The following is a 24,148-nucleotide window of genomic DNA, read 5'->3' as shown; positions in this document are numbered from 1 at the left end:
CAGTAAAATGGTTAAATAATTTGTAGTTACATAAGAAATATAATAGACTGGCCAAGTAAAAACTATAGCTGCAATATCAACTTAGATGAAACAACAACAAAGAAAACATAATGTAAGGCAAAAGAAGTCAGACATCAAAGAATAGCCACTCTATTTTTTCACAATATGAAGTTCAAACACGGACAAAATTAAAGTATAGCGTTTAGGGATTCATGCTTCAGTGGTAAGACCACACAAAAAAGCAAAGAAAGGACTGTTGGCATAGTGGATACTTTTTCAGGGAGAAAGTTGGGATCTGAAAGACACAAGGAGATGATAATCTGTTGAGGTATAGATTTTTTTATGTGTAATTTTCTCTACATGTATTTCATTATGAAAAGTAAAAAAGAAAAAAATTGAATATAGTTAATATCTTTTTGAGTACTCATTAACATCATTTTCCAAATTTCTCTATTCTCTAACAATATTAATTTCCTTAAGTTAAGTCATCTAGTCTTTATTTAGAAATTACCATATACCTATATCAGCCCAGGTGTGTGAAGATACAGAGGAAGTTGAAGGCACACCTAGTCCTGGCATGGGAAGGGGCTTAGCCAGGAAGAAGGGTCTTCCCTTAACCCCTCCATTATAACAGAAGGAAAAAAGGATGGGTCATGTTTCTGGGTATATTTGACAGAGTGGATTTGTTATAATCTAGGTCTGAGTGCCACACTACTACCTTGTAAGAGGTAAAGGAATGAAGGGTGTGGTGAGGAACCAAGGTAAGGAATGTGGACCACACAGTTGTCTAAAGGTTGATGGTAAGCAGATCTAGAAGGTTTTAAAGATGCTTCTAGTGGAACCTGAGAATGTCTTTGTGCAAACAGCAAGAGAGAGAGAGAAAGAAGGGAAGGGAAAGGAAAGGAAAAGAAAAGCCATCAGCAATGCCAGGGAGAGAGGGATGACTGATGGGAGAGATGCCGAAGGGCCAGGAGGGAGTGAGAGCCCACACTCAAGCTGACTGGACAGGAGGGAGAATCTCAGGTGGAGGCCCAGCCTGGGGGTGGTTCCCTTAGCCATCTGGGAGATTCCCAAGACCTTTATTACATCATCAGCGGGATGAGGAGTATGGAAAGAAAAGTTTGAAGCATATGGAGAAGATCTGGGAACCCTGCCCCAGGACCACAAGAAAGAACCACAGCCAGACATGGATCACAAAAAAGTGAGCAACAGGAAGGCCCCGCCGCGGCCTCACAGTCTATGCTTGCAGCAGATACAGTCATAGCTTTGTGAGACTTTCCAGAAGTCCCTAGCAGCAGTCTGGGGAGCCCAGAAATCCTCAAGTTTGGGTGGCACAGGGCTGAGAAACAGCAAAAGGAACAGAGGGCAAAGGTGAGTAAGAGGGAGACACGTGGACTTGACCAACCGCAAAGGCCAGGCCAGGGAGGGAGGCACTGGGAAAACGGAGGGCCAGAGATAGGGGACCAGTGGGGCAGAGAGCACATTCCGGGGCCCAGGAGACTGAAAGGTAGCAGGAGAGGTAGGGACTGGAGTTCAAAAGATAGTATTACAGTTTCCCATCTTGCAGCTGAAGTAGCTTGTAGGGATGGAGCCACTTTCAGCACAGCTGGCCTCCTCCCGGGAGATGATCCCCTGGTCAGCATTGTGAGAGGCAGAGGAGAGAAGAGAAGGAAGTTCCCATCTTTCCTTCTCTGAGAACAAAGGGACAGTGTGAGGGACATTACTTTATCCCAAGCAGCTGCCCACAGTCCAGGCCCAGAAGGCAAGAGACTGTGGCAAGCATTATCACCAAATTCTTTTCCCAGCTTCCCTAAGTCAGGATTGTCCAATGGAACTTTCTGCAGTGATGGAAATGTTCTATATAAGTGCTGTCCTGACAGTAGCCACTAACCACATGTGGCTGTTGTGCTCTTGAAATGTGACTGAGGAACTGAATTTTTAATTGTACTTCATTTTAATTAAAGTTAAGTAAAGATATGTGGCTAGCGGCCACCATATCGGACCGCAGACTCCAGGGCGTCTCTAAAACAAACGGATGGGCTCAGCAGCAGGTTTCTGATCGTTTTGGACCTTAACTTTTTTGTCAAATGGAATCCCCACACAGAAACACAATACAGAATATCAAGATATGGTGGTGGGGCTCCTCTGGTTGGATTCCCACCACCCCATCCAAGCCCTGGGCACAATCCTACAGGCACATTCATGAAATTCTAGGGCTCTGTGGCACGGTTTGTGGGCAAGGTCTGCGTTGCCTAATATGGGACATCTGCCACTGGGAGTACCTAACGTGTTTTGAGGCAGCACCAGACATAGACATTTAAACTTTTTAATTTTTCGTCAATTTATCTTAAATGAATTTTAAAAACACTAGCTTTACGTATGTGGTAGTGATGTAAAATTTCATTTTCAAATGTATTTAAGTGAAAAGTGAATTAATTTAAAGAAAAATGATAAAAGTCCACATGGTTCACAAGCATGATAAATACGGCTATTGGCAAAAATGGCAAACATGGTTGGAGAATGGGAGTATTGATGGGTCTGATTTGGAATGAGGGCCTTGGACCAGCAGCACCACCATCCCTTGGGGGCTTGTGGGAAATGCAGAATCGCAGGTGCCGTCCCAGACCTACTGAGCCAGGATCTGCATTGGACCAAGACCCCCAGGAGATTCACTGATGTTTAAGGAGCACTGCTCCAAGGAGCTTGGCAGCTCTGAGACAGCGGGGCTCTGAGGCCAGAAGCTCCACTTGCAGCCAAGAGAGTTCCAGGGCTCAGGGAAAAGTTGGGACATTCCCACCTCTTTGGCACCACATACACATACATACACGCACACATGTGTGCACGTGCACCCACAGGTTCTCCTTCACCACCTGAGCTAGGCAAGTCAACACAGCAGCCCCAGCATTTCCTTTGCAGAATCTCCTGGTGGCTTCTACATTCCTATTTGTACTGTGTGTGTCTTTGTGCTCCCTGAGGGATAGTGAGCAAGTGCTTTGGGAAGCAGGGAGAACAGTCATATCAAGAACTTGAATGTGCTGAAGAAATGTTCTGAAATGCAGACATCTGACTGTTGCCGAAGCTATGAACAGCAGAAATAAACTTGTACTAAAGTGCTCAGAATCTGCAGCAGGTTTTTCCTTTACCAGCTGACTTTTATTGAGATTCAATCATGTACCTGGCGCTGGGGAGAAAAGGATGAGTAAGGCATGATGCGAGCCACAGTCCAGAGGGGACACATACGATGCACTCTTCATGACAGCACAGCGCTGGCAGGCATTACAAGTCAGCTGTGGGCCGGGCGCGGTGGCTCGCACCTGTAATCCCAGCACTTTGGGAGGCTGAGGCAGGTGGATCATGAGGTCAGGAGTTTGAGACCAGCCTGGCCAACACAATGAAACCCCATCTCTACTAAAAATACAAAAATTAGCTGGGTGTGGTGGTGCACACCTGTAATCCCAGCTACTCAGGAGGCTGAGGCAGAGAATTGCTTGAAACCAGAAGATGGAGGTTGCAGTGAGCTGAGATCCTGCCATTGCACTCCAGCCTGGGCAACAAGAGCAAAACTCCATCTCAAAAAAAAAAAAAAGTCAGGTATGTACCCAGGGCCTGTGGGCAGGGAAGAGCAAGCAATATATTCCAGTTGCAGATGGGGTTCTCGGGCTTCTTAAAAAGGGTAAAAGGCCAAGCATAGTGGCTCATGCCTGTAATCGCAGCATTTTAAGAGGCTGAGGCTGGAGCACTGCTTGAGCCCAGGAGTTCAAGACCAGCATGGACAACATAGTGAGACTTCATCTCTAAAAAATTAATGTGTTAAAATTTAAGTTTTAAAAAGAGGTAATAAATCATCTGGGTCAAGAGAAAGGACAGGATTTTTCTGGGTTGAGAAAGCAGAGGTGCTTTTGGCTGAGAGACGTCCCAGAAGTATAAAAATGCATAGCATTTTCCGGAAAGTGAAAAGTTTAGCTTCTCTGGGAGCCTAGGTATGCAAGGGTTAAATTCCTCAGGGCCCAATTTTTAAAATCCTCAGAACCTTACAAACCAGGCTAAGGAGTTTGGACTTTATCTTGTGGTGACTGGGAGCCACTGATGGTGGTTAAGTAACAATGGAATCACTAGGATGAGCAAATTATTGAAAGCTGCATGACCTTCATAGTCGGCAGGGTAATCAGGAACCCTGGCGTGGGCCCAGTAGCCCACACCCATGCAGCTGAGTCAGGGCCCTCCCCAGTGTCTCCACCTCTTCCAGAAATCAGATAACTAAGGCATGCTAGCCTTCGATCCTGCAGGTAAGTCTGTCCTGATTGACACGGGGCACAGTGAGACCGGTCCACGGGCAGTATCTTGCATACTAGCACTGTAGGCCCCAAGGAGCACTCAGAATGGGGCTCAGCTAAGCTGAAAACCCCGTTGCCATGGGGCACCAGACATCACTGAGCTGAACTCACTCCCCTTGTCCCTGCCATGCAGAAGTGATTTCCCCAGCCCCGATCCCCCTGTGGAATGCCAGAGCCAGCTCCCACACACTCTTGAGAACCAACTGGTAAATTTTCTAGAATTCTGTGGGCTGGTTGTTAAACATGGCCACTAAGAATTAAACTACATAAGCTAACAATTGAATACATTATTTTAAACAGAGGTAATAAATACGCAAAACTTGGCACTTCCTAATTACTGACTGTACTATTATCTATGCCTGTTGTATCTGGATAGTGGAGACTCAGTACAATGGTGTGCTACCGCATGTCTCCACATTTAGTGACATCACCTTGGTAGCTTAGAATCAGTCATAGTAAGGTCAGGCGAGGTGGCTCATGCCTGTAGTCCCAGCACTTTGGGAGGCCAAGGCGGGTGGATCACGTGAGGCCAGGAGTTCAAGACCAGGCTGGCCAATATGGTGAAAGCCCATCTCTACCAAAAATACAAAAATTAGCCAGGCCTGGTGGTGGGCACCTGTAATCTCAGCTACTCAGTAGGCCGAGGCAGGAAAATTGCTTGAACACGGGAGATGGAGGTTGCAGTGAGCCAAGATTGTGCCGTTGCTCTCCAGCCTGGGCGTCGCAGCAAGACTCTGTCAAAAAAAAAAAAAAAAAAAAAAAAAAAAAAAAAGGTTATAGTAAGACTGTTTACACCACAGAAATTGGCAAATGCGACAAATCAGAGCTTTTTCTGCAGAGAGCCAGTGGTTACACACCTGCCAGCCTACCACTCCTCTCCACCCTCTGTCGTGCTGGCTCTCTGCGGAAGCCCCCCAACCCTTCCAGGCCTGTCCTCTCCACTCTAGGAGTTCCAGAGGCACAACTGGCCTTGTCAGATTAGAGCTGTCACATGGGCTTCAGAAAGTCATGGAGACTTTACCAGGAACCCTAAGCATCTGCCCCGTTGCATTTCCTTACTGCTCTTTAGGGTTATCTGGGTGATTCTTCGTGCTGCCCAAAGCTGCCACACAGGGCCTCACACACTGGATGGGCTCCCAGGGAGTATAGCAGTATGAATGGAAGGAGATGCTGGCCTGATCTCAGGGGTGGGGAATTAAAGAGAGGCCTTGCCTCCACCAAACCAACAAGGTCCCAGCAGCCAGCCTCATGGTCCAGGTGAGGCATCTCTCCAAAGTGCCCAGTTCCTGAAGGTCACTGCATAGCCAGGTACCCTCTAGGAATAACTTACATATGAGAACAAGAACATGCAAGTAGATAGCTGGAGGCAGCAACAAGCCTTCTGTCTAAACAATACAAAACAACATTAAAAAGGCAGCCCCGTGGAATTGGAGTCCAGGGAACAAGCATAAGCAAATGCTGGCACTCCAGATGCTGCCGTTGCGGTAAGGAGTCCTTTGAAGGGGAAGGTGGGTAGCCCTATCTATGGATGGCTGAGACTCATTTTGCCTGAGTCTTATATATTCTCAGGAATATCTTCACAGCCTTGGAGTTGATAAAGGAGTGCTTTCTTAAACAGGACATAAGAAAAATCACTAAACGAGGACACTAAAGGAAAAGATTGGGAAATTGGACTTTGTTAAAGTTAAAAATATCTCTTCATTAGAAGACACCACTGACAGAATAAAAGGAAACACAGACCTGAGAAAAGCAATTTGTAATACACTAAACTGACATAGGACACATATCCAGAATATATAAAGAACTACAAATTGGTAGGAAAAAATCAGACAACACAATTAAAAACTAACAAAAAATTTGAAAAGGCACTTCATGAAAAAAGATACCTAGATGGCCCAGTTAGCCTATGGAATGGTATGCAGCCTTTACTGGTCATCAGGGAAGTTAAAATAAGGCACAATGGGCCAGGCATGGTGGCTCACACCTGTAATCCCAGCACTTTGGGAGGCTGATACGGGCAGATCACGAGGTCAGGAGATTGAGACCATCCTGGCTAACATAGTGAAACCCCGTCTCTACTTAAAACACAAAAACAAAATTAGTTGGGCGTGGTGGCGGGTGCCTGTAGTCCTAGCTACTTGGGAGGCTGAGGCAGGAGAATGGTGTGAAGCCCAGAGGTGGTGCTTGTAGTCAGCCGAGATTGCACTGTTGCACTACAGCCTGGGCAACAAAGCAAGACTCAAAAAAAAAAAGGCACAATGAACTATCACTATACACCCACAAGACTGCACAGACCTTTAAAAACAGAATGACAAGTATTAGGATGCAAAGGGAGCATAAGCTGGTACTACCACTCTGGAAAACAGTTTGGCAATATCTGCTAAAGCCAAATACACCTAAGGTCAGGAAGTTCCCAGCAGTGAGTGCATTCACCTAGGGAAGACTGTGCACTAGAATGCACATCACAGCTCTATTCATGACAGCCTCAAACCGGAGACAACACAGACATCCGTCAGTAGTAGATTGCAGCATATTCACACCACCGACAACTATACTGCAGTGAGAGAGAATGACCCACAGCTACACAACACATTAGAACATGAATGAACCCCACAAACAACAGTAAGCAAATGAAGCCAGGCACAAAAAAAGTACATCCCATTTAATTCCATCTTCATCAAGGTCAAAACTAACCCATGGGGTTAGACACCAGGATGGTAGGTTCCTTTGGGGAGGAGGCAATGGGTAGGAAAAACATTTATCTAGAATCTGAAGTTTAAAAATTTAAAATAGTTTCTCCTGCTGTGCTGCCTTTTTTTTCTGCTTTGCTTTTTCAAAGTAGGAGGTTCCAGGACAGGTAATGTGTCTGAGGAAGCCTCCACCTCCCTCACCCTGCCCACGCTTCTCCTCTGGGACCAGACAGGCAGGAGGAACTCCAGGGAAAGCCCAACGAGGAGCTGTCCTAGAACACTGATTTCATTTTGGCTTCAAGTCAGATTTTCACTAGCAACTCTGCTTTCCATCTCTTTTAAATTTTATTATTATCATTTAGCATTTTGTTATCTCTTACAATGTACCAGGCACTGCTGAAAGCACGGCATTAGTATTAATGTGTTACCCATTCATTCATTCAGCCTGCTGGAGACTTGATAACGGCCTCTTTATTGAGAACTTACTCTGTGCCAGGTAGTAAGCTAAGTTCCCAATTAATCCTCACATGAGCCCTTCCTTGCCGGGCAGGAGAGAGGAGAAGACATCTGTTGGCATTACGGAGGAGTACACAGAGACTGAGAGAAGTCAAGTGCCTTGTCCAAGGTCACACAGCTGAGTCAGTAGCAGAGTTGGGATACAAACCCAGATCCCACATTACTGCAAAGCACCAAGCTCTGTCTTGTCTAGTGACTACCCTCAGTCAAATCACATTGTAAGACTGGCAGAAATATGAGATTTCTTAGTTCCCTACCCTGGCCTAATAAATCAAAATTTCTGGCCCCTAGGCTGGCCTGAGCAGTAGAGTCCCCCATAACAGTTCAAAATCTGATTCGGTTCCCGAACCCAGTAGGCACGCAGGGCCAAGCTGTTGGGTGGATGGAGAGAACGGGACTGCCAGGAAGGTCCCTCACTTCTTTCTGTTCCCTGGCAAATGTTATGCCCTCTCCTCTGAGAAGCCCTCCCTAACCATCCCTGACCACCCCCCGGAACTGCTTACCCCTTTACTTTGCCTTAAGTGTCTTCCTCGCGTCTCTCAGTCTTATAAGTGGGCTAGGTTGAACCATATGACATTGTCCTTTCTATAAATAAATTTTAAAAAATGGTTGAAAATGGGGCATTTCATGCAGTCCAATTCAAGTGTTTCCCTCTACCAGAATGTCAGCTCCAAGAGGGAGCTGGGATGTGGTTCACAGCCGTGTCCCCAGACAATGCCTGGCACACAGTAGGCGCTTGATAAATGACAGGTGAGTGGCGAGGGAAAGCGCCCACTCCTAGGAGTTCCACAACCTAAGGAAAGGCCCCGCCGAGCCGCAGGACTCCGGGGGACGCCGCCCTGTCCTCTGTAATCTCGGGTGCCTTCCCGGCAGCGGCGGCCGGGCGGGGTGGGGCTCGCCGTCATCCATTTACCAGCCTCGCCTCTCCGACGGGCGCGCCGTTAATGAGATTAGCAATTTAAAAATCGGCTAGCTGCTTCGGCGGCGGAGGCGCGGGGCCACCCCCAAGCCGAGCCGGGGGCGGGAGGGTGCTCCTGGCGACCGCGCACCGAGACCGCCGTGCCGGACCCCCGAGCCGGAGCCGAGCGCGCCGAGGCCGGGGCCATGGAGAAAACGCGGCCGCTGTGGTCCAACCCGCTGCAGTTCGTGTTCGCCTGCATCTCGTACGCTGTGGGCCTGGGCAACGTGTGGCGCTTCCCCTACCTGTGCCAGATGTACGGCGGAGGTGAGTGCTCACCGTGCCCCGGCCCCAGCCCCGCTCTGTGCGCGTCTCCGCGGGCTCTTTCCGTGCCGAGGGGCGTTCGGTCCGTGCGCGCCGGAGTTGGACGCAAGTTACAGAACGGCACACTGAGGCTGGGAGAGCGAGCGTGATTTGTCCGAAGTCACAGACCCGGGAGTGTTTGTTCCCAGGACACCCCGTTCCGGAGCCGGAGCTCTCTCCCAAACCGCCCTCCCAAGCCCTCGGGAACCCCTCGCCCCATCCCGGGGGCGGCCAAGCCCCCAACCCTCACCCTTGTTGGCCAGGCTGCGGCTCTGAGAGCGCAGGGGACGCTGTCTCCTCCTTCGAGAGAAGTGGCAATGGTCTGACTTGTCAGTGAGCAAACCTTACGTTTAGGTGTAAAAAGTGAGTAGGAAATTGTCTTATTCAACAGAAACTCGTTATACAACTTTCAGATCCGAAACTTAAATCAACGGTTTGAAACTCAGGTTAGGAGGATCTTGAGCCATTTCTTTAAAGTTTTTATAAGCAGATTGGTTTGAGTTTGGAACGATAGAAAGCAGGAAATGCAAATCATTCCATGTTTTGTTTTAGGTTTTTGTTGTTGTTCTTGTTGTTGTTTTATTTTGTTTTTCTTAAATGTTTCCTCGGAAGCATCATGCACGCTCCGGGGCCAGCCAGCCAGCCACGCGCTCTTACTGCACTCCCCGAGCACTGCGGAAAGCTGGGAACGCCTTCTACACATGCCAAGAACCTCGTGAAGCCCAAGTACCTTTTTGGAAGGCAGTATGGCAAGAGAGATTTAAGTCTCAGCATTTAAAACACTTTTTTTTCTCGGTTGTCTCGTTTCTAGAATTGTATCTAGAAATTGTCAGAGTTCTGACCGAGGTAGAAGGATGGTCACCATCATTTAATAAAAGCAAAACATTGGCAAGTTCCTAAGCCCTCAAATAAAGGGCATTGCTTCAGTAAATTCTAGAGCATCCATTCGATGTTGCTCTTCGCAGCCATTAAGGCGGCATTTTCAAAAAAAAATTGTATTTTATCGCATCATATATTAAGTGGAGGGAGGAGAAGTCAGATTTAAAGCTATGTAAAATGGATTTGATATTTAAAAACAACTGCTTTAAAATATGCAGAGAAAAGAATGGGGAAAAGACATCAAATTGTTAACAAAATTTCTGGGTGATTTTTGTTTACCTTGTCGTGTGTGTGTGTGTGTGTGTGTGTGTGTGTGTGCGTCTGTGTATTAGGACTTCTATAATCTGCATGTTTTTTTCACCATAAAAGATCATGAAAGATGTTAGACCAAAGTATTTACAAAAATGAACCCATTTGAGAAGACCAAGAGCTAAACATTGCTCCCTCCTCCCCTCACCCCAAATCAACAAAAGGTTAATTCATAGAGTTTTTTAAATAGTGCATTCTTAATTTCCGGATTCCTTTTTTAAATTTGAAGGGCATAAATACACCATAATGATGTGAAGGGCGTATGTTGCCATATGCTCTAACAGCGTTGCCATGTGCTCTGACAGCTTTATAACTGACTCTTAAAAAGAATGATTTGTCAGAATGAGATTTCCACATCATTCTGTGCTCAGTAGACCTACCCGTGATACCTTTATCCTGGGTACATGTTTCCCAGTCATCAGTCCAGGTAAGCCTCACTGTCACATGACTACTTAATTCCTTGTTTATAATACCACCATCACCTGAAAATAGTCTGCAGAGGGATGCATGTGGGGCTGATAGTTCTGGAGTTGAATATGTATCAAGGGGTTGCTAGGGAAACCTCAAGACCCTCAGGTTCCAAGAAAAAGAAATAAGAAATCCTGTGCCTTGTGCAGAGGATGCTTCGGCTGGATGGGTGGCTAGATAAATTAGTGGAAGCCGGGCGGAGGATGGATTGTTGGCTGGGTGTATGCATGGATTAGTGGGTGCACAGACAAAAGGAGGGTGTGGGTCTGGTGGATGGCACTTTCTCAGCCACGTGTCTACAGAATAAAGACCAAACAGTCCACCTGGCACAGTAGGCACTTGACCACCTAACTTGACCATTTGTCCAATATTTCCACCTCATTTCCTGCCACACAGCTTCAAACCTCCCCTGCCTTCCGAACACTTCCATGAGCACCTCCTTCTGTGCCTCAACACTTTACACAAGATATTTCCTTCACCTGCTGTTGTTGCTGGGAGAACTCCCACCGTTCCCTCCAGGCCGGGCCAAATGTTGCCTTCTCTCTGTTGCGCTCTCTGACTCTCCTCACTACCTCACAGGCCAAATAAGCACTTGGTCAGAAGGACTGCAACATTGTTCTCCAGTTTCTCTGTCTCCCCCGAGCCCAACCTCTGTGATGTGATGGAGTCACAGGAGCCATCCAATAAATATTTGTTGAGTGAATGAGCAAAGTCTTAGGAAAAGCCACAGAATAAATGATGCTAGAGGATGCTAGAGGCTCTCCCAAGCCTTTCATTGCACAGGAAAGTCACCTTTAAGAAGTGATTTGTGTAGCCCCAAACCCAGGCACTTTACAGCCCTTACCGGAAGGTAAAAATCAGCCACATTATGAAAGGCTGCAGAGGGGTGTATAACTTCCTTGTAAGTGGAGCTGCAGATACCCCCAGCAAACAAAGAATTTGTTTATAAACCACAGAGCCAGGCTGTGCCAAAATACTTCCCAGAATAAGACGGATTAGGGATCTGTGCCCCTCTCCATGGGACTCTGCCCGTGACTGGAGAGGCTTGTTTGCTTCCTGCTCCCCAGGCCAGGCCCAGCATGAGGAATGTTAATTCTGAAGATTACATTCCAGGTACCGAACATCTCTGTACAGCCCTGGCTGCCTGCTCTAGAAAAAAATAAATAAATAAAAGGCAACCCCAAGAACTTCACAAAATCTCTTTTGGAAAAAGTCAGCAGGTCTTGGGCGACCACGTCAAAATCTAAGGCAGTGGTTGTTCGGGAAGAAATCGGGGATGCAAGTGTGTGTGTGATAAGGTGTAAAAAGCAAATACTACACTATTTATATTATGTAAACATGTGCATGAAAGAAACATGGAGAGATGAGAACAGTTGTGTGGCTGGTGGAAATACAGATTTTTTTTCTCTTAAATTTTCTCTCTGCAATATTGAGGGGGAAATCAGAGGACACCTGACTATGCAGTAGGACAATGACACTCTCAGACTGGAATGCTCCACATCCCTGCAAAGCTCCCGCTCTCTGGGACAGGAAACCAGCTCTTTCAGCCGCCTGTACGGCCCACCCCAAATTGCTTAGAGCATTACATGTCAAACTGTAGCCTACCTGAGGATCTTCATAAACTGCAGGTTGCTAGACCCCACTCCCAGGGATTCTGATCCAGATGCCTGTAGGGGAGCACAGGGTTCTTCATTTCCAGAAAGCTCCCTAGTAAGGCTAAGGCTTGGTCCATGGACCACACTTCAGGGAAGGGTCAGGGTTGCTTATGTGGCCCCTGGCCCAGCAGTGGGGTGCCAGTAAATGTTTAACAACTGGCTCTTGGTGGAACAGCAGGACCCAATTCCAAGAATTTGCAGGTTACCTTGATGTAAATCCTCCCACCATGGCCAGTTGCAGACTGCCAACGTATCGTCCCCGAGTGTGGGATTGGGGAGAGGTGGGGCCAATTGGCTCTTGTGAGCCAGTCTGGATCCAGGTGCTGTGGTGGCCACAGCTCTTCAGGCCAGCACCCAGCCTGGGACTGATTCACACCGGGTCAGTCCATGCATGGATCAGGGAACAGTGCTGCAGCTGTTTACTTGTAAAGTGGGTGGGGACCCCCAGTAGTTGGGAAATACCATGATCAGGGGCCCCTGCTGCTCCCCCAAGGTTTCCAGACTCAATCCTGGTAACATCTGCCCTGTTGGGCTCCTAGCATGTGCCAGGCATAATGTGAAGCATTTTCTGAAGGAATTTGGTTTGGTCTTCACAACATGCCCACAGTTAGTCCTGCCACCCCCCTTTACAGATAGGAAACAAGTCAGAGAGAACAGGACTTCTGGAGAAGTAGCTGGGGCTCAAGCCACTTCTGTGATAAGGCAAGACTGTCTCCCCAGCACCCTGCACTCATCTGCTACAGGCAGGACAGGACTCCTCAGGTGTCCAGGCCTTTCTAGGACCCCCAAATAAGAATTGCTGTGGCTCAGGGTGCTTCTTCCTGTGGTTCTCCTGTGACACTCACCCATGCCTCACCTTGACATTGGAGGAGGGCCTGGCCAGGAGCCTGTGCGATGTCCACCTGCAAGGATCCCTTGTCCCTTCTGGTCCAACCTCCTCTCCCCCTTCGACCTTCCCTGAATATACCCCAAAATGTTTGGCATCTTCCCAGTGTGCTCTTCATCCTCTCCAGGAAACCCCCTCCCTAAATGTAAGATGACTTCTTCAACAAAGCCCTCCTCTGATCCCTGGGCTAAATCCATATGATATGAGTTGGGTCCCCACCCAAATCTCATGCTAAATTGTAATCCCCAGTGTTGGAGGTGGGGTCTGGTGGAAGGTGATTGGATCACCTCCCATGCGGTGAATTTCCCCTTTGGGGATGTTCTCGTGATAGTGAGTTATCAGTGAGATCTGGTTATTTAAAAGTATGTAGCAGCTTCCTACTCTCTCACTTCCTCCTGCTCCAGCCATATAAGATGTGCCTGCTTCCCCTTCACCTTCTTCCATAAATGTAAGTTTCCTGGGGCCTCCCCAGCCATGCTTCCTGTACAGCCTGTGAAACTGTGAGCCAGTTAAACTTCTGTCCTTTATAAATTACCCAGTTTGAGGTATTTCTTTACAGCAGTGTGAGAACAGACTGATACACCATCCTTCCTGTGCCTGATGCATTGTGGGGTCTGACATGTCTCACTCCCACTTGGTGGGGAGGAAGAGTGACCAGTCAGGAACACAGAGTCTGCCTACTGGTGGAGAAGCCTCTATTTGTCTGCATGTTGGAATCAACCCATAGCTTTAAAAAATACTGATGCCTCTGTCCCACCCCCAGAAATCCTGATTGGATTGGTCTCAGGTGTGACCTGAACAGGAGTTTTATGCTCCCCAGGGAGCTCTACTGTGCAACTCTATCACTATCTTACAAACAATACCTAATATAAACTTTCTAGGCACTTAATTTAAGTCATTCAATAGATATTCACTGAGTATCTTCTGTAAGTCAGGGACTATGCTGTCGGGATTATGGTGATTATGGGGTGCAAGGTTTGGGGGTGGACCAAGTAGGAAGAGCTTTAACAAAGCACCGTTCAGAGGCTTTGCTGAAATAACTCATGAAGGACTGACTGCTCAAGAGGATCTAGAAAGCCTTCTGGCAATGGCAACATTTAGTAGCAGCTGTGAAAGAGGAGTCAAAGCTCATCATGTAGAATTAGGGGTGAAAACATTCCAGGCAGAAGAAAGTGTATACAAAAGGCACACAAGAGCACACATTTGAGGTGAATGGCCAGAAACCTCATGTGGCTGTGAGAAGTGAGGTGGGGACTAGGGCAATGGCAGGAGAGGAAGCTGAAGATGAAAAAGGAGTCAGCATATCCCTAAGGGCCCCAAATAACAGGCGAAGAAGGTGGAGCTTAGCTCTGACAGCAAAGCCAGATTTTAAGCAAGGAAATGACACAGTCAGAGCTGTGGTTTACAGAGATTGCCAGCATGGATGCCAGGGATGCACTGGGTAGCTGGTGAAGTGGTGATGCTGCCCGAGGGGAGGGCAAGGAGAGCAGAGAACAGATGGGAGAGGAATTCTAGAAGTTTTAAACCAGTGAGGGTCAGGAAGAGTAAAGATGGCTTTCATTTATCTCACCTGTGCCTTTGTTTTTGGTTTTCAAAAAGTTGACTGGGTTTGACTCCAAATGGGAAACTTTTGGGGGAAGAATAAGATGGAGGCGAGTGAATAAGGAAAAGGAAGACACTGGGGTCGAGAGTCTCACAGAATAGAGCAGTGGTTCCCGAAGTGGAACCCCCAGACCAGCAGCTTCAGCACCCCCTGGGGGCTTGTGCTTAGTGTTCCTTACATTAAACATGTGTGTATGTGCACACACATACACAAGCACACACATGCCCCAGAAAGAAAAAAAAGGTTAAAAAAAAAAATCCCTGCTGTGTTTTTTGTTTTTTGTTGTTGTTGTTGTTGTTGTTTTTGGAAAACAAAGGTATGTAAGTGGAGGGAGAGAAAGAGTTTGGACATCTGAGTAAGCTTTCCCATGAAAGGCGCCGACTCGGGCTGGCATCTCTGTGGCCCTCAAAGGAGACAGAGTATGATGTGAGGGCTTGCAGGGATACATTTCATACAGAAAGGAATGTCTCCTTCTAGTGAGTTTCCTAGATTTAGCAAATAGACAATGTACTGGCTATGATAATTAGAAAAATGAGCAACAACATGCTCTAGAATAACATATGGTGTGAATTTGGGGGTTATAAATGTAATGAATGCTCATGGTAGAAATTGTGTAAAAGGGCCGGGTGTGGTGGCTCATGCCTGTAATCCCGGCACTTTGGGAGTCCAAGGCAGGAGGATTGCTTGAGCTCAGGAGTTCAAGATCAGCCTGGGCAATGTGGTGAGACCTCACCTCTACTAAAAATATAAAAGTTAGAAAAAAATTCTGTGAAATGCAGAAATATACAAATAATAAAATACAAAATTACCAGAAGTTCCACCACCCAGAGGTAATGACTGTTAACATTTTTGCTGTAAAAAATTAGAACCATATTTTTATATGTGACTTGGTATTTTGCTTTTTCAAAATTAACTTATTTTAATCCTTCCCAAAATCATGTAATATTTTTTGAAAGTATAAACTTAAATAGCTCCATAATATTCCATTTACAGAGGTAACATAACTTACTTAACCATTCTCTAGTTGTGGAACTTTAAGTTATGTGAAGTTTTATGCTATTATAATCCAGTGATCCTCATGTTTTAGTGGAGAAGTTTGATCCATTTATATTTATTATCAGGTTATGTTTGCTGTTATTTTTCATCACATTTTGTACTGCCTTACTTTTCCTTTTTGTTAGTTATTATTGTTTAATTTTGTTTTGATCTTTTACAATATGAAGTATATATTCTTCACTTTTTTCCTCAAGTGATTTAGAAGGTATAATTCCTATTTTTTCTATTAGTAGTAATTTAAATCTGGGGGGGGAAGTATACTTATTTTCTCTGGTTATCAGTGTTAAGAATGAAATGTCATCTATTGATATCACCCTATGAAAGAAAAAAATTTAACACACTTGTACTTCTTGCTTCTTTCCTCACCCCCATTCCACTTAACAACTTTTATTGATATAATCTAATCTGGGATTTCAGACACATTATGATGACTATTTTACTATTTATGTTTTATTTCTTCTCATTCAGAAATTGCATTTTCCATTTGTATAACTTTACAATGATATTAACAGTATTATTTTCAGACTTGATTCTGTTTTGTTGATTTATTTACTACTAGTTAGCTCTATTATAACACAACCCTATATTTGAGTTCCTTATTTTGATCCAACACTGGTTGGATGCAGTTCATGAGCACTTAAGTTTTTCAGGAATGGTAAATAAGTGGTTCGCTTTCTGAGCATGTCTGAGAACATCCATCCTTTGTAGCCACATGAATTGGCTACAATGTTTTTTACTCAAAACTCTATAGATGCTTTTCTGTTGTTTTCAGATTTTCATTTCTGTGAAGGAGAATTCTGCAGCCAATTTTATTTGTTATTAGTTATTAGGTATCAGGGATACCTAGAATATTATATAAATTAATATGGTATTATGTGAATCTTATAATTTCTGAAAGATCACAGGCTATATGTCTAGTATTAAATATGTTTTCATATTTAATTTAACTCAGTGTTCTTTCTGCAGACACAACTGCTGGAACTGAGTAATGCTTAATAGAGATAGAGTAGTGCTTGGCTTCGCTGTCCATGTCTCTTCTCTTCTTGTAATCTCCATCTCTTTATCCTTTTTTTTTTTTTATCTTTTTCTTCTGAGCTATGGGATAGCTTTCTTTTTCTTTTTTTTTCTTTTTTTTTTTTTTTTTTTCTTTCTTTTTTTTTTTTTTTTTATTTTTTGGAAACAGTTCTCACCAAGAGCCAGTATGGATCTCCCCGAGCAAGAAATCATATATGGCAGGGCCAGGTGCAGTGGTTCATCCTGTAATTTCAGCTTAGGCAACATAGTGAGATCCCATCTCTACAAAAAATTGAAAATTAGTGAGACACGGTGATGCATGTCTTTGGTCCCAGCTACTCATGGGGGCTGAGGCAGGAGGATCGCCTGAGCCTGGGAGGTCGAGACTGCAGTGAGCCGTGATCGCACCACTGCACTCCAGCCTGGGCAACAGAGCAAGACCCTATCTCAAAGTTATTCCACAGTTCAGAAGAACAGGTTAAAGAGGTGGAGATTACAAGAAGAGAAGACATGGACAGCAAGCCCAAGCATTACTCTATCCACCATGGTAGAGCCAGTTACTCAACAAGCATTTACTGAGCACCTACTCTGTGCCAGGTCCTTCATTAGAAGCTAGAGATCAACTATAAGCCATGCAGATCCCATCTCTACCCTCAAGGAGCTGACTGTTTAGGTGTGGAGGTGTGGACAGAGCAGTAGACATTCAGTGCAGCAGCAGGTGCCTCAACAACAGGGGCTTGCAAGACAAGAGGATGGGTCTTAGTTTTGGGTGATCTGGTGGCTCCTGGAGGAAGTGATGCATCTGGAAGATCCAGTGGGACCCTAAGGATTCTTTCCTGTATTCAACAAATATTCACTGGACTCTGGCTCTCTGCCCAGTGCTGTTCTGAGCAGAGCAGGGAACAAGAGGAGAGCTTCCTTGCTAGTAGAGAGACAGATCTCAAGTGAACAAAGAAAAGTATAGCATTATTCACGTGGAGAACTGTTCGGAAGGTAAATCAAGCAGGGTAAGGAGTTCAAGAGGGCAAGAAGGCTGTTCTAGCGAGGGCGCGCAGAGAAGGCAGCTCTGGGGAAGCCAAGTCTGGGTGGAGCACTGAAAGAAGAGAGAAAGCATCCTGGGCAGGAGGAACAGCAAGAACCAAGGTGCTGAGGCGAGACCAGCAGGAGGGCCAGTGTGACTGCAGTGGATGGAGAGAGGCCAGCGGCACGGAGGGGAAGGTGGGAACCCTGTTCCCCTAGCCTCAGAGATCAAGGGAGGGAGTGTGGGTTTGATTCCAGGTGGAAGGAGGAGCCAAGGAAGGTTTGACTGGGTGAGAGGTTAGGGATGGAAGGGGCAGGTGTGTCACCATCTGAGAACAAACTGCACGGAGGGGACTGGAGGGTGGAATCACAAAGACCTGCCTGGAGGGTGGTGCAGTGGAGATGTGACAGTGGGTGCCAGGGAGGTGGTGATGAGTAAGGATTCCCCAGGCTGAGCTGAGTCTACGTCTTCCAATAATTCTGCAACTGTAAGTGTCCCACTCATCTGGGGCAATGTGGACTCACAGTGGCAGAGACATTACCACAGGGCTCAATGTGTGCCTCAGTTACCTATTTATTCATAACAAACCACTCAAGAACTCCAGGACTTAGAAGGAATGATGGAATTAGGAAATTGCTATCTGGCAACCAACGCAGCAATAATTGTTTTGGGCAAGAATCTTCACTGGATGCCAAAACTACTGGGCAAAAGTATGAGAAATAAGATAGTTACTGAGGCTCAGAATATAATTCAAGAAGATAATCATTTCTAAGGGGAGAATAGTAACTCTCAGCAGAGAAATCCAGCAGACACCCCCTCAACCAAGCGAGCAAAGTCTACATCACCGTGAATGGAACACATTGACATCTTGTGCCTCTGGACAAGGACACAGGATCACTTTAGTGTTTCTGCCAAAACTCCAAATGAGGGACATTCCACAAAGTAACTGGCCAGTGCTCCTCTAAAGCATCGTGAAAGGTCATGAAAGACAAAGAAAGGCAAAAAATGTCTAAGGAGCTGTCCCAGATTAAAGGAGACTAAAGAAACCTGAGAACTAGAGGCCTTGTGTGCTTGTGACCTGGAGCCTGGATGCCTGGAGGACATCAGTGGGACAGTCAGGAAAATTGCAGAAAGGCTGCAGATAAAATAATAGTTTGATGTTGGTGTTAATTCCCTGATTTTACTCATTGCACTGGGATTATATAAGAGAATGTTCTTGCTTTTGGAAATACATATTGAAAATATTGAGAGGTAAAAATAAAAAAACAATTAGTGACTTAAAGCAACAATAATTAATCATTTATCCCAGTTCTGTGGGCGCCTGAGCTGTTCCTTTACTGTTTGTGTCTGGCCTTGCTCATGCAGCCAGAAGGTCCCTCACACACCTGGTAGTGGGTGCTGAGCTGGCTGGGCTCCCTCAGTTCTCTTCCTCATGGCCTCTCATCCTCTGGAGCCTGGACCGGCATCTTTATGTGGCTGTCTCAGGCACACTCCAAGAGGAGGAAGGTGAAGCTACAAGACATCCTGAGGCCTGGGCTCTGGTACCCACACGGATACCACATTCTACTGGACAAAGCAAGCCCGAAGGCCAGCCCAGCCTCACAGGGTGGGGAATAGACTCCATCTCTTCAGGGGAGGAGCGCTGAAGAATGTGTGGCTGTCTTCATGCTAAAAACGCTCAATAAATTCGGTATTGATGGAACGTACCTCAAAATAATAAGAGCTATTTATGACAAACCCACAGCCAATATCAAACTGAATGGGCAAAAACTGGAAAAATTCCCTTTGAAAACTGGCACAAGACAGGGATGCCCTCTCTCACCACTCCTATTCAACATAGTGTTGGAAGTTCTGGCTAGGGCAATCAGGCAAGAGAAAGAAATCAAGGGTATTCAGTTAGGAAAAGAAGAAGTCAAATTGTCCCTGTTTGCAGATGACATGATTGTATATTTAGAAAACCCCATTGTCTCAGCCCAAAATCTCCTTAAGCTGATAAGCAACTTCAGCAAAGTCTCAGGATACAAAATTAATGTGCAAAAATCACAAGCATTCTTATACACCAGTAACAGACAAACAGAGAGCCAAATCAGGAATGAACTTCCATTCACAATTGCTTCAAAGAGAATCAAATACCTAGGAATCCAACTTACAAGGGATGTAAAGGACCTCTTCAAGGAGAACTACAAACCACTGCTCAGTGAAATAAAAGAGGACACAAACAAATGGAAGAACATACCATGCTCATGGATAGGAAGAATCAATATCGTGAAAATGGCCATACTGCCCAAGGTAATTTATAGATTCAATGCCATCCCCATCAAGCTACCTATGAGTTTCTTCACAGAATTGGAAAAAACTGCTTTAAAGTTCATATGGAACCAAAAAAGAGCCCGCATCTCCAAGACAATCCTAAGTCAAAAGAACAAAGCTGGAGGCATCACACTACCTGACTTCAAACTATACTACAAGGCTACAGTAACCAAAACAGCATGGTACTGGTACCAAAACAGAGATATAGACCAATGGAACAGAACAGAGTCCTCAGAAATAATACCACACATCTACAGCCAACTGATCTTTGACAAACCTGAGAGAAACAAGAAATGGGGAAAGGATTCCCTATTTAATAAATGGTGCTGGGAAAATTGGCTAGCCATAAGTAGAAAGCTGAAACTGGATCCTTTCCTTACTCCTTATACGAAAATTAATTCAAGATGGATTAGAGACTTAAATGTTAGACCTAATACCATAAAAATCCTAGAGGAAAACCTAGGTAGTACCATTCAGGACATAGGCATGGACAAAGACTTCATGTCTAAAACACCAAAAGCAACGGCAGCAAAAGCCAAAATTGACAAATGGGATCTCATTAAACTAAAGAGCTTCTGCACAGCAAAAGAAACTACCATCAGAGTGAACAGGCAACCTACAGAATGGGAGAAAATTTTTGCAATCTACTCATCTGACAAAGGGCTAATATCCAGAACCTACAAAGAACTCAAACAAATTTACAAGAAAAAAACAAACAACCCCATCAAAAAGTGGGCAAAGGATATGAACAGACATTTCTCAAAAGAAGACATTCATACAGCCAACAGACACATGAAAAAATGCTCATTATCACTGGCCATCAGAGAAATGCAAATCAAAACCACAATGAGATACCATCTCACACCAGTTAGAATGGCAATCATTAAAAAGTCAGGAAACAACAGGTGCTGGAGAGGATGTGGAGAAATAGGAACACTTTTACACTGTTGGTGGGATTGTAAACTAGTTCAACCATTATGGAAAACAGTATGGCGATTCCTCAAGGATCTAGAACCAGATGTACCATATGACCCAGCCATCCCATTACTGGGTATATACCCAAAGGATTATAAATTATGCTGCTATAAAGACACATGCACACGTATGTTTATTGCAGCACTATTCACAATAGCAAAGACTTGGAATCAACCCAAATGTCCATCAGTGACAGATTGGATTAAGAAAATGTGGCACATATACACCATGGAATACTATGCAGCCATCAAAAAGGATGAGTTTGAGTCCTTTGTAGGGACTTGGATGCAGCTGGAATCCATCATTCTTAGCAAACTATCACAAGAACAGAAAACCAAACACCGCATGTTCTCACTCATAGGTGGGAACTGAACAATGAGATCACTCGGACTCAGGAAGGGGAACATCACACACAGGGGCCTATCATGGGGAGGGGGGAGGGGGGAGGGATTGCATTGGGAGTTATACCTGATGTAAATGACGAGTTGATGGGTGCAGCACAGCAACATGGCACAAGTATACATATGTAACAAACCTGCACGTTATGCACATGTACCCTACAACTTAAAGTATAATAATAATAAATAAATTAAAAAAAAAAAAAAAAAGAATGTGTGGCTGTATTTAATCTCCACACATGCCTTTAAGGCATGTAGTTGTATTACTACTGTATTAGGGTCCCCTAGAGGGACAGAACTAATGGGGGGAAAGAGAGACGCGGGGGAGCGGGGGAGAGAGAGAGAGAGATAAAGGGGAGTTTTTTAAGTATTAACTTACACGATCACAAGGTCCCACAATAGGCTGTCTGCAAGCTGAGGAGCAAGGAGAGCCCATCTAAGTCTCAAAACTGAAGAACTTGGAGTCTGATGTTCAACAGCAGGAAGCATCCAGCACGGCAGAAAGATGTAGGCTGGGAGGCTAGGCCAGGCTCACCTTTTCACTTTTTTCTGCCTGCTTTACATTCACTGTCAGCTGATTAGATTGTGGCCACCAGATTAAGGGTGGGTCTGCCTTCCCCAGCTCACTGACTCAAATGTTAATCTCCTTTGGCAACACCCTCACAGACACACCCAGGATCAATACTTTGCATCCCTCAATCCAATCAATTTGACACTCAGTATTAGCCATCACAACTACCACCAAAATCATGCCCCTTGTAGTCAACCCCTTCCTACTCCCCTATTCCTGTCCACCACCGACCTGTTTTCTGTCCCTGTAGTTTTGCCTTTTCCAGAATGTCATATAAATGGAATCATCCTACTATGGTTTGAATACGTCCTCCAAAGCTCATGTGTTGAAAACTCAATCTCCAATGCAACAGGGTTGAGAGGTGGAACCGTTAAGAGGTGATTAGGTCATGAGGACTCTGGCCTCGTGAATGGATTGATATCATTATCTCAGGAGTGCTTTCATTATTGAGAGAGTGGGTTTGTTATAAAAGAGAGTTCAGCCCCCTCTTGCTCCTTCTTGCTCCCTCTTGCTCCCTCTTGCTCCCTCTTGCCCTCCCGCCTCCTGCCAAGGGATGATGCAGTAAGAAGGCCCTCCCCGGATACTAGCACCATGCTCTTGGACTTCCCAGCCTCCAGAACCATGAGCCAATAAATTTCTATTCTTTATAAATTATCCAGTCTCTGGTATTCTGTTATAGCAGCACAGACTAAGACAGGTATTCTTTGGTGAAATGCCTGTTCACACTTGTTTTTACATTTTTTGAAAGGATTCTTTTTCTTATTGAGTTTTGAGAATCCTTTATATATTCTCGATACAAAGTTTTTCTCAAGATGCAAGTATTTTCTTCCAGTCCAGTTTGTGTTTTTATTCTCTTAATAGTGTCTTTCACAAAGAAGTAATGAAATCCAATTTATCGATCTTTTCTTCCATAGATAGTGCTTTTAACATTGTATTTAAGAAATCTTTGCCTAACTGAAGCTCATAAAGATGTTCTCCTGTATTCTTTTATAAGTTTTATAGCTTTTAGTTGTACATATAGTTCTATAATCCATTCTGAGATTTGTTTGGTATAAAATTTTAGTTACAGGTTGAGTTTCATTTTTCTGCATATGGATGTTTGGTTGTTCTAGCATCATTTCTTGAAAAATTTATTGCAGAGAAAATTCACCTGGATTATGTGTTTATTTGAATGGTTGGGGCAGGAGTGATAGAAATGATTGATGCCTAGGGCCAAACAGCCCTCGTGTTCCCACTTGGCATCAGGTTTTAGATTTCCACCCTACCCATGGGCACTGGGCAGTCAGACCCTGTCAAACAGACAGTCGTCCCTGGACCTTGTCAGGCCTTACGTAGTTACTGTTTAACACCCTGCGTGAAAACAGGATTATCTTATAACCACTGAGGGTTTGAACGTGGCTTCAAAGCCTCAGTGTGTGAGCCCAATCTTTATTGTCAGATATTTCATGATTGAGAGCTAATGACCTCTTGGACTCCTTTGATATTGAGAGGAAACTCACAAGGTGCTGAAACAAGGTTCTGAAGGGAAGGAAGGGAGCCTGGCCTGGAGGAGTTATAGCAGTGTCTGGACATGAGAGGGCAGGATTTGTTTTAGGCCCCCACATGAGCAGGATGAAGCTGGGAACTCCACGCCTGGTGGTGTGAGCGCTCATTCACCCGTGCAGGTGGCTTGTGCCTTTCTTTCTGTGGTGTGGCCATGGGGGCTCTGCCTGGTCTTTGCCCCAGCCATTCCACTTCTGGGATTTGTATCCCAAGGAAATACACAAACAAGTGGACCAGGCTTTGTTTCACAGCTTTGTTTAGGACGGCAGAAAGCTGGAAACAGCCCGAGTGTCTAACAATTGATTAAATGCGGTCTGGGCTCATTTTCAGAGCAGAATATCATGCAGCTCTTTAAGGGGCGATGCAAAGGTCTGTGATTGGGAGAGTGATGGGGAATGCCATAGGGTGAGAAGAGTGGGTTACAGGATGGTACGTGTGTACAATGGAGACTTTTTGGTAAATATTAGATGTTCATGTAAGCATAGTTATTTTGTTGTTTACCTTAACAACTGAGGATCCAGTTCTCTTTGTAATCAGCCCTTAATCTTTGCAGTTGCAGTGTCTGGGTTTTATTTGATCAGAAGTCCTGCCCTCTTTTCCCACTGGACATTTTGTTAAGCTCACCCTGACAAAATTCACACTCCCTGGCTCCTCACTATC

The 24,148-nt window shown here is 45.2% G+C and overlaps 1 protein-coding gene and 1 long non-coding RNA gene across 2 annotated transcripts in view; one reads left to right on the top strand and one right to left on the bottom strand.

Moving 5' to 3' along the window:
• Positions 1–204: 204 nt before the first annotated feature.
• LOC126948574 (uncharacterized) lies at positions 205–8,502 on the bottom strand. The gene is made up of 4 exons (XR_007723489.1): positions 8,454–8,502; positions 8,044–8,125; positions 4,951–5,068; positions 205–295 (listed from the first exon to the last, which is right to left on the bottom strand). It is a non-coding gene; the product is annotated as an uncharacterized LOC126948574 (long non-coding RNA).
• A 23-nt stretch (positions 8,503–8,525) lies between these two features.
• Positions 8,526–24,148, top strand: part of SLC6A20 (solute carrier family 6 member 20) — a 40,188-nt gene continuing 24,565 nt past the window's right edge. Inside the window, exon 1 of the mRNA XM_050780513.1 lies at positions 8,526–8,765. Within this exon, the coding sequence (XP_050636470.1) occupies positions 8,645–8,765 (121 nt within the window). The 5' untranslated portion in view covers positions 8,526–8,644. The remainder of the gene's footprint in view (positions 8,766–24,148) is intronic.

Source organism: Macaca thibetana, chromosome 2 (genome assembly GCF_024542745.1).
Source record: "Macaca thibetana thibetana isolate TM-01 chromosome 2, ASM2454274v1, whole genome shotgun sequence".
NCBI classification, from domain to species: Eukaryota; Metazoa; Chordata; class Mammalia; order Primates; family Cercopithecidae; genus Macaca; species Macaca thibetana.
Note: the sequence above shows the minus strand (reverse complement) of the source record. Positions and strands in the feature narration are given on the sequence as shown.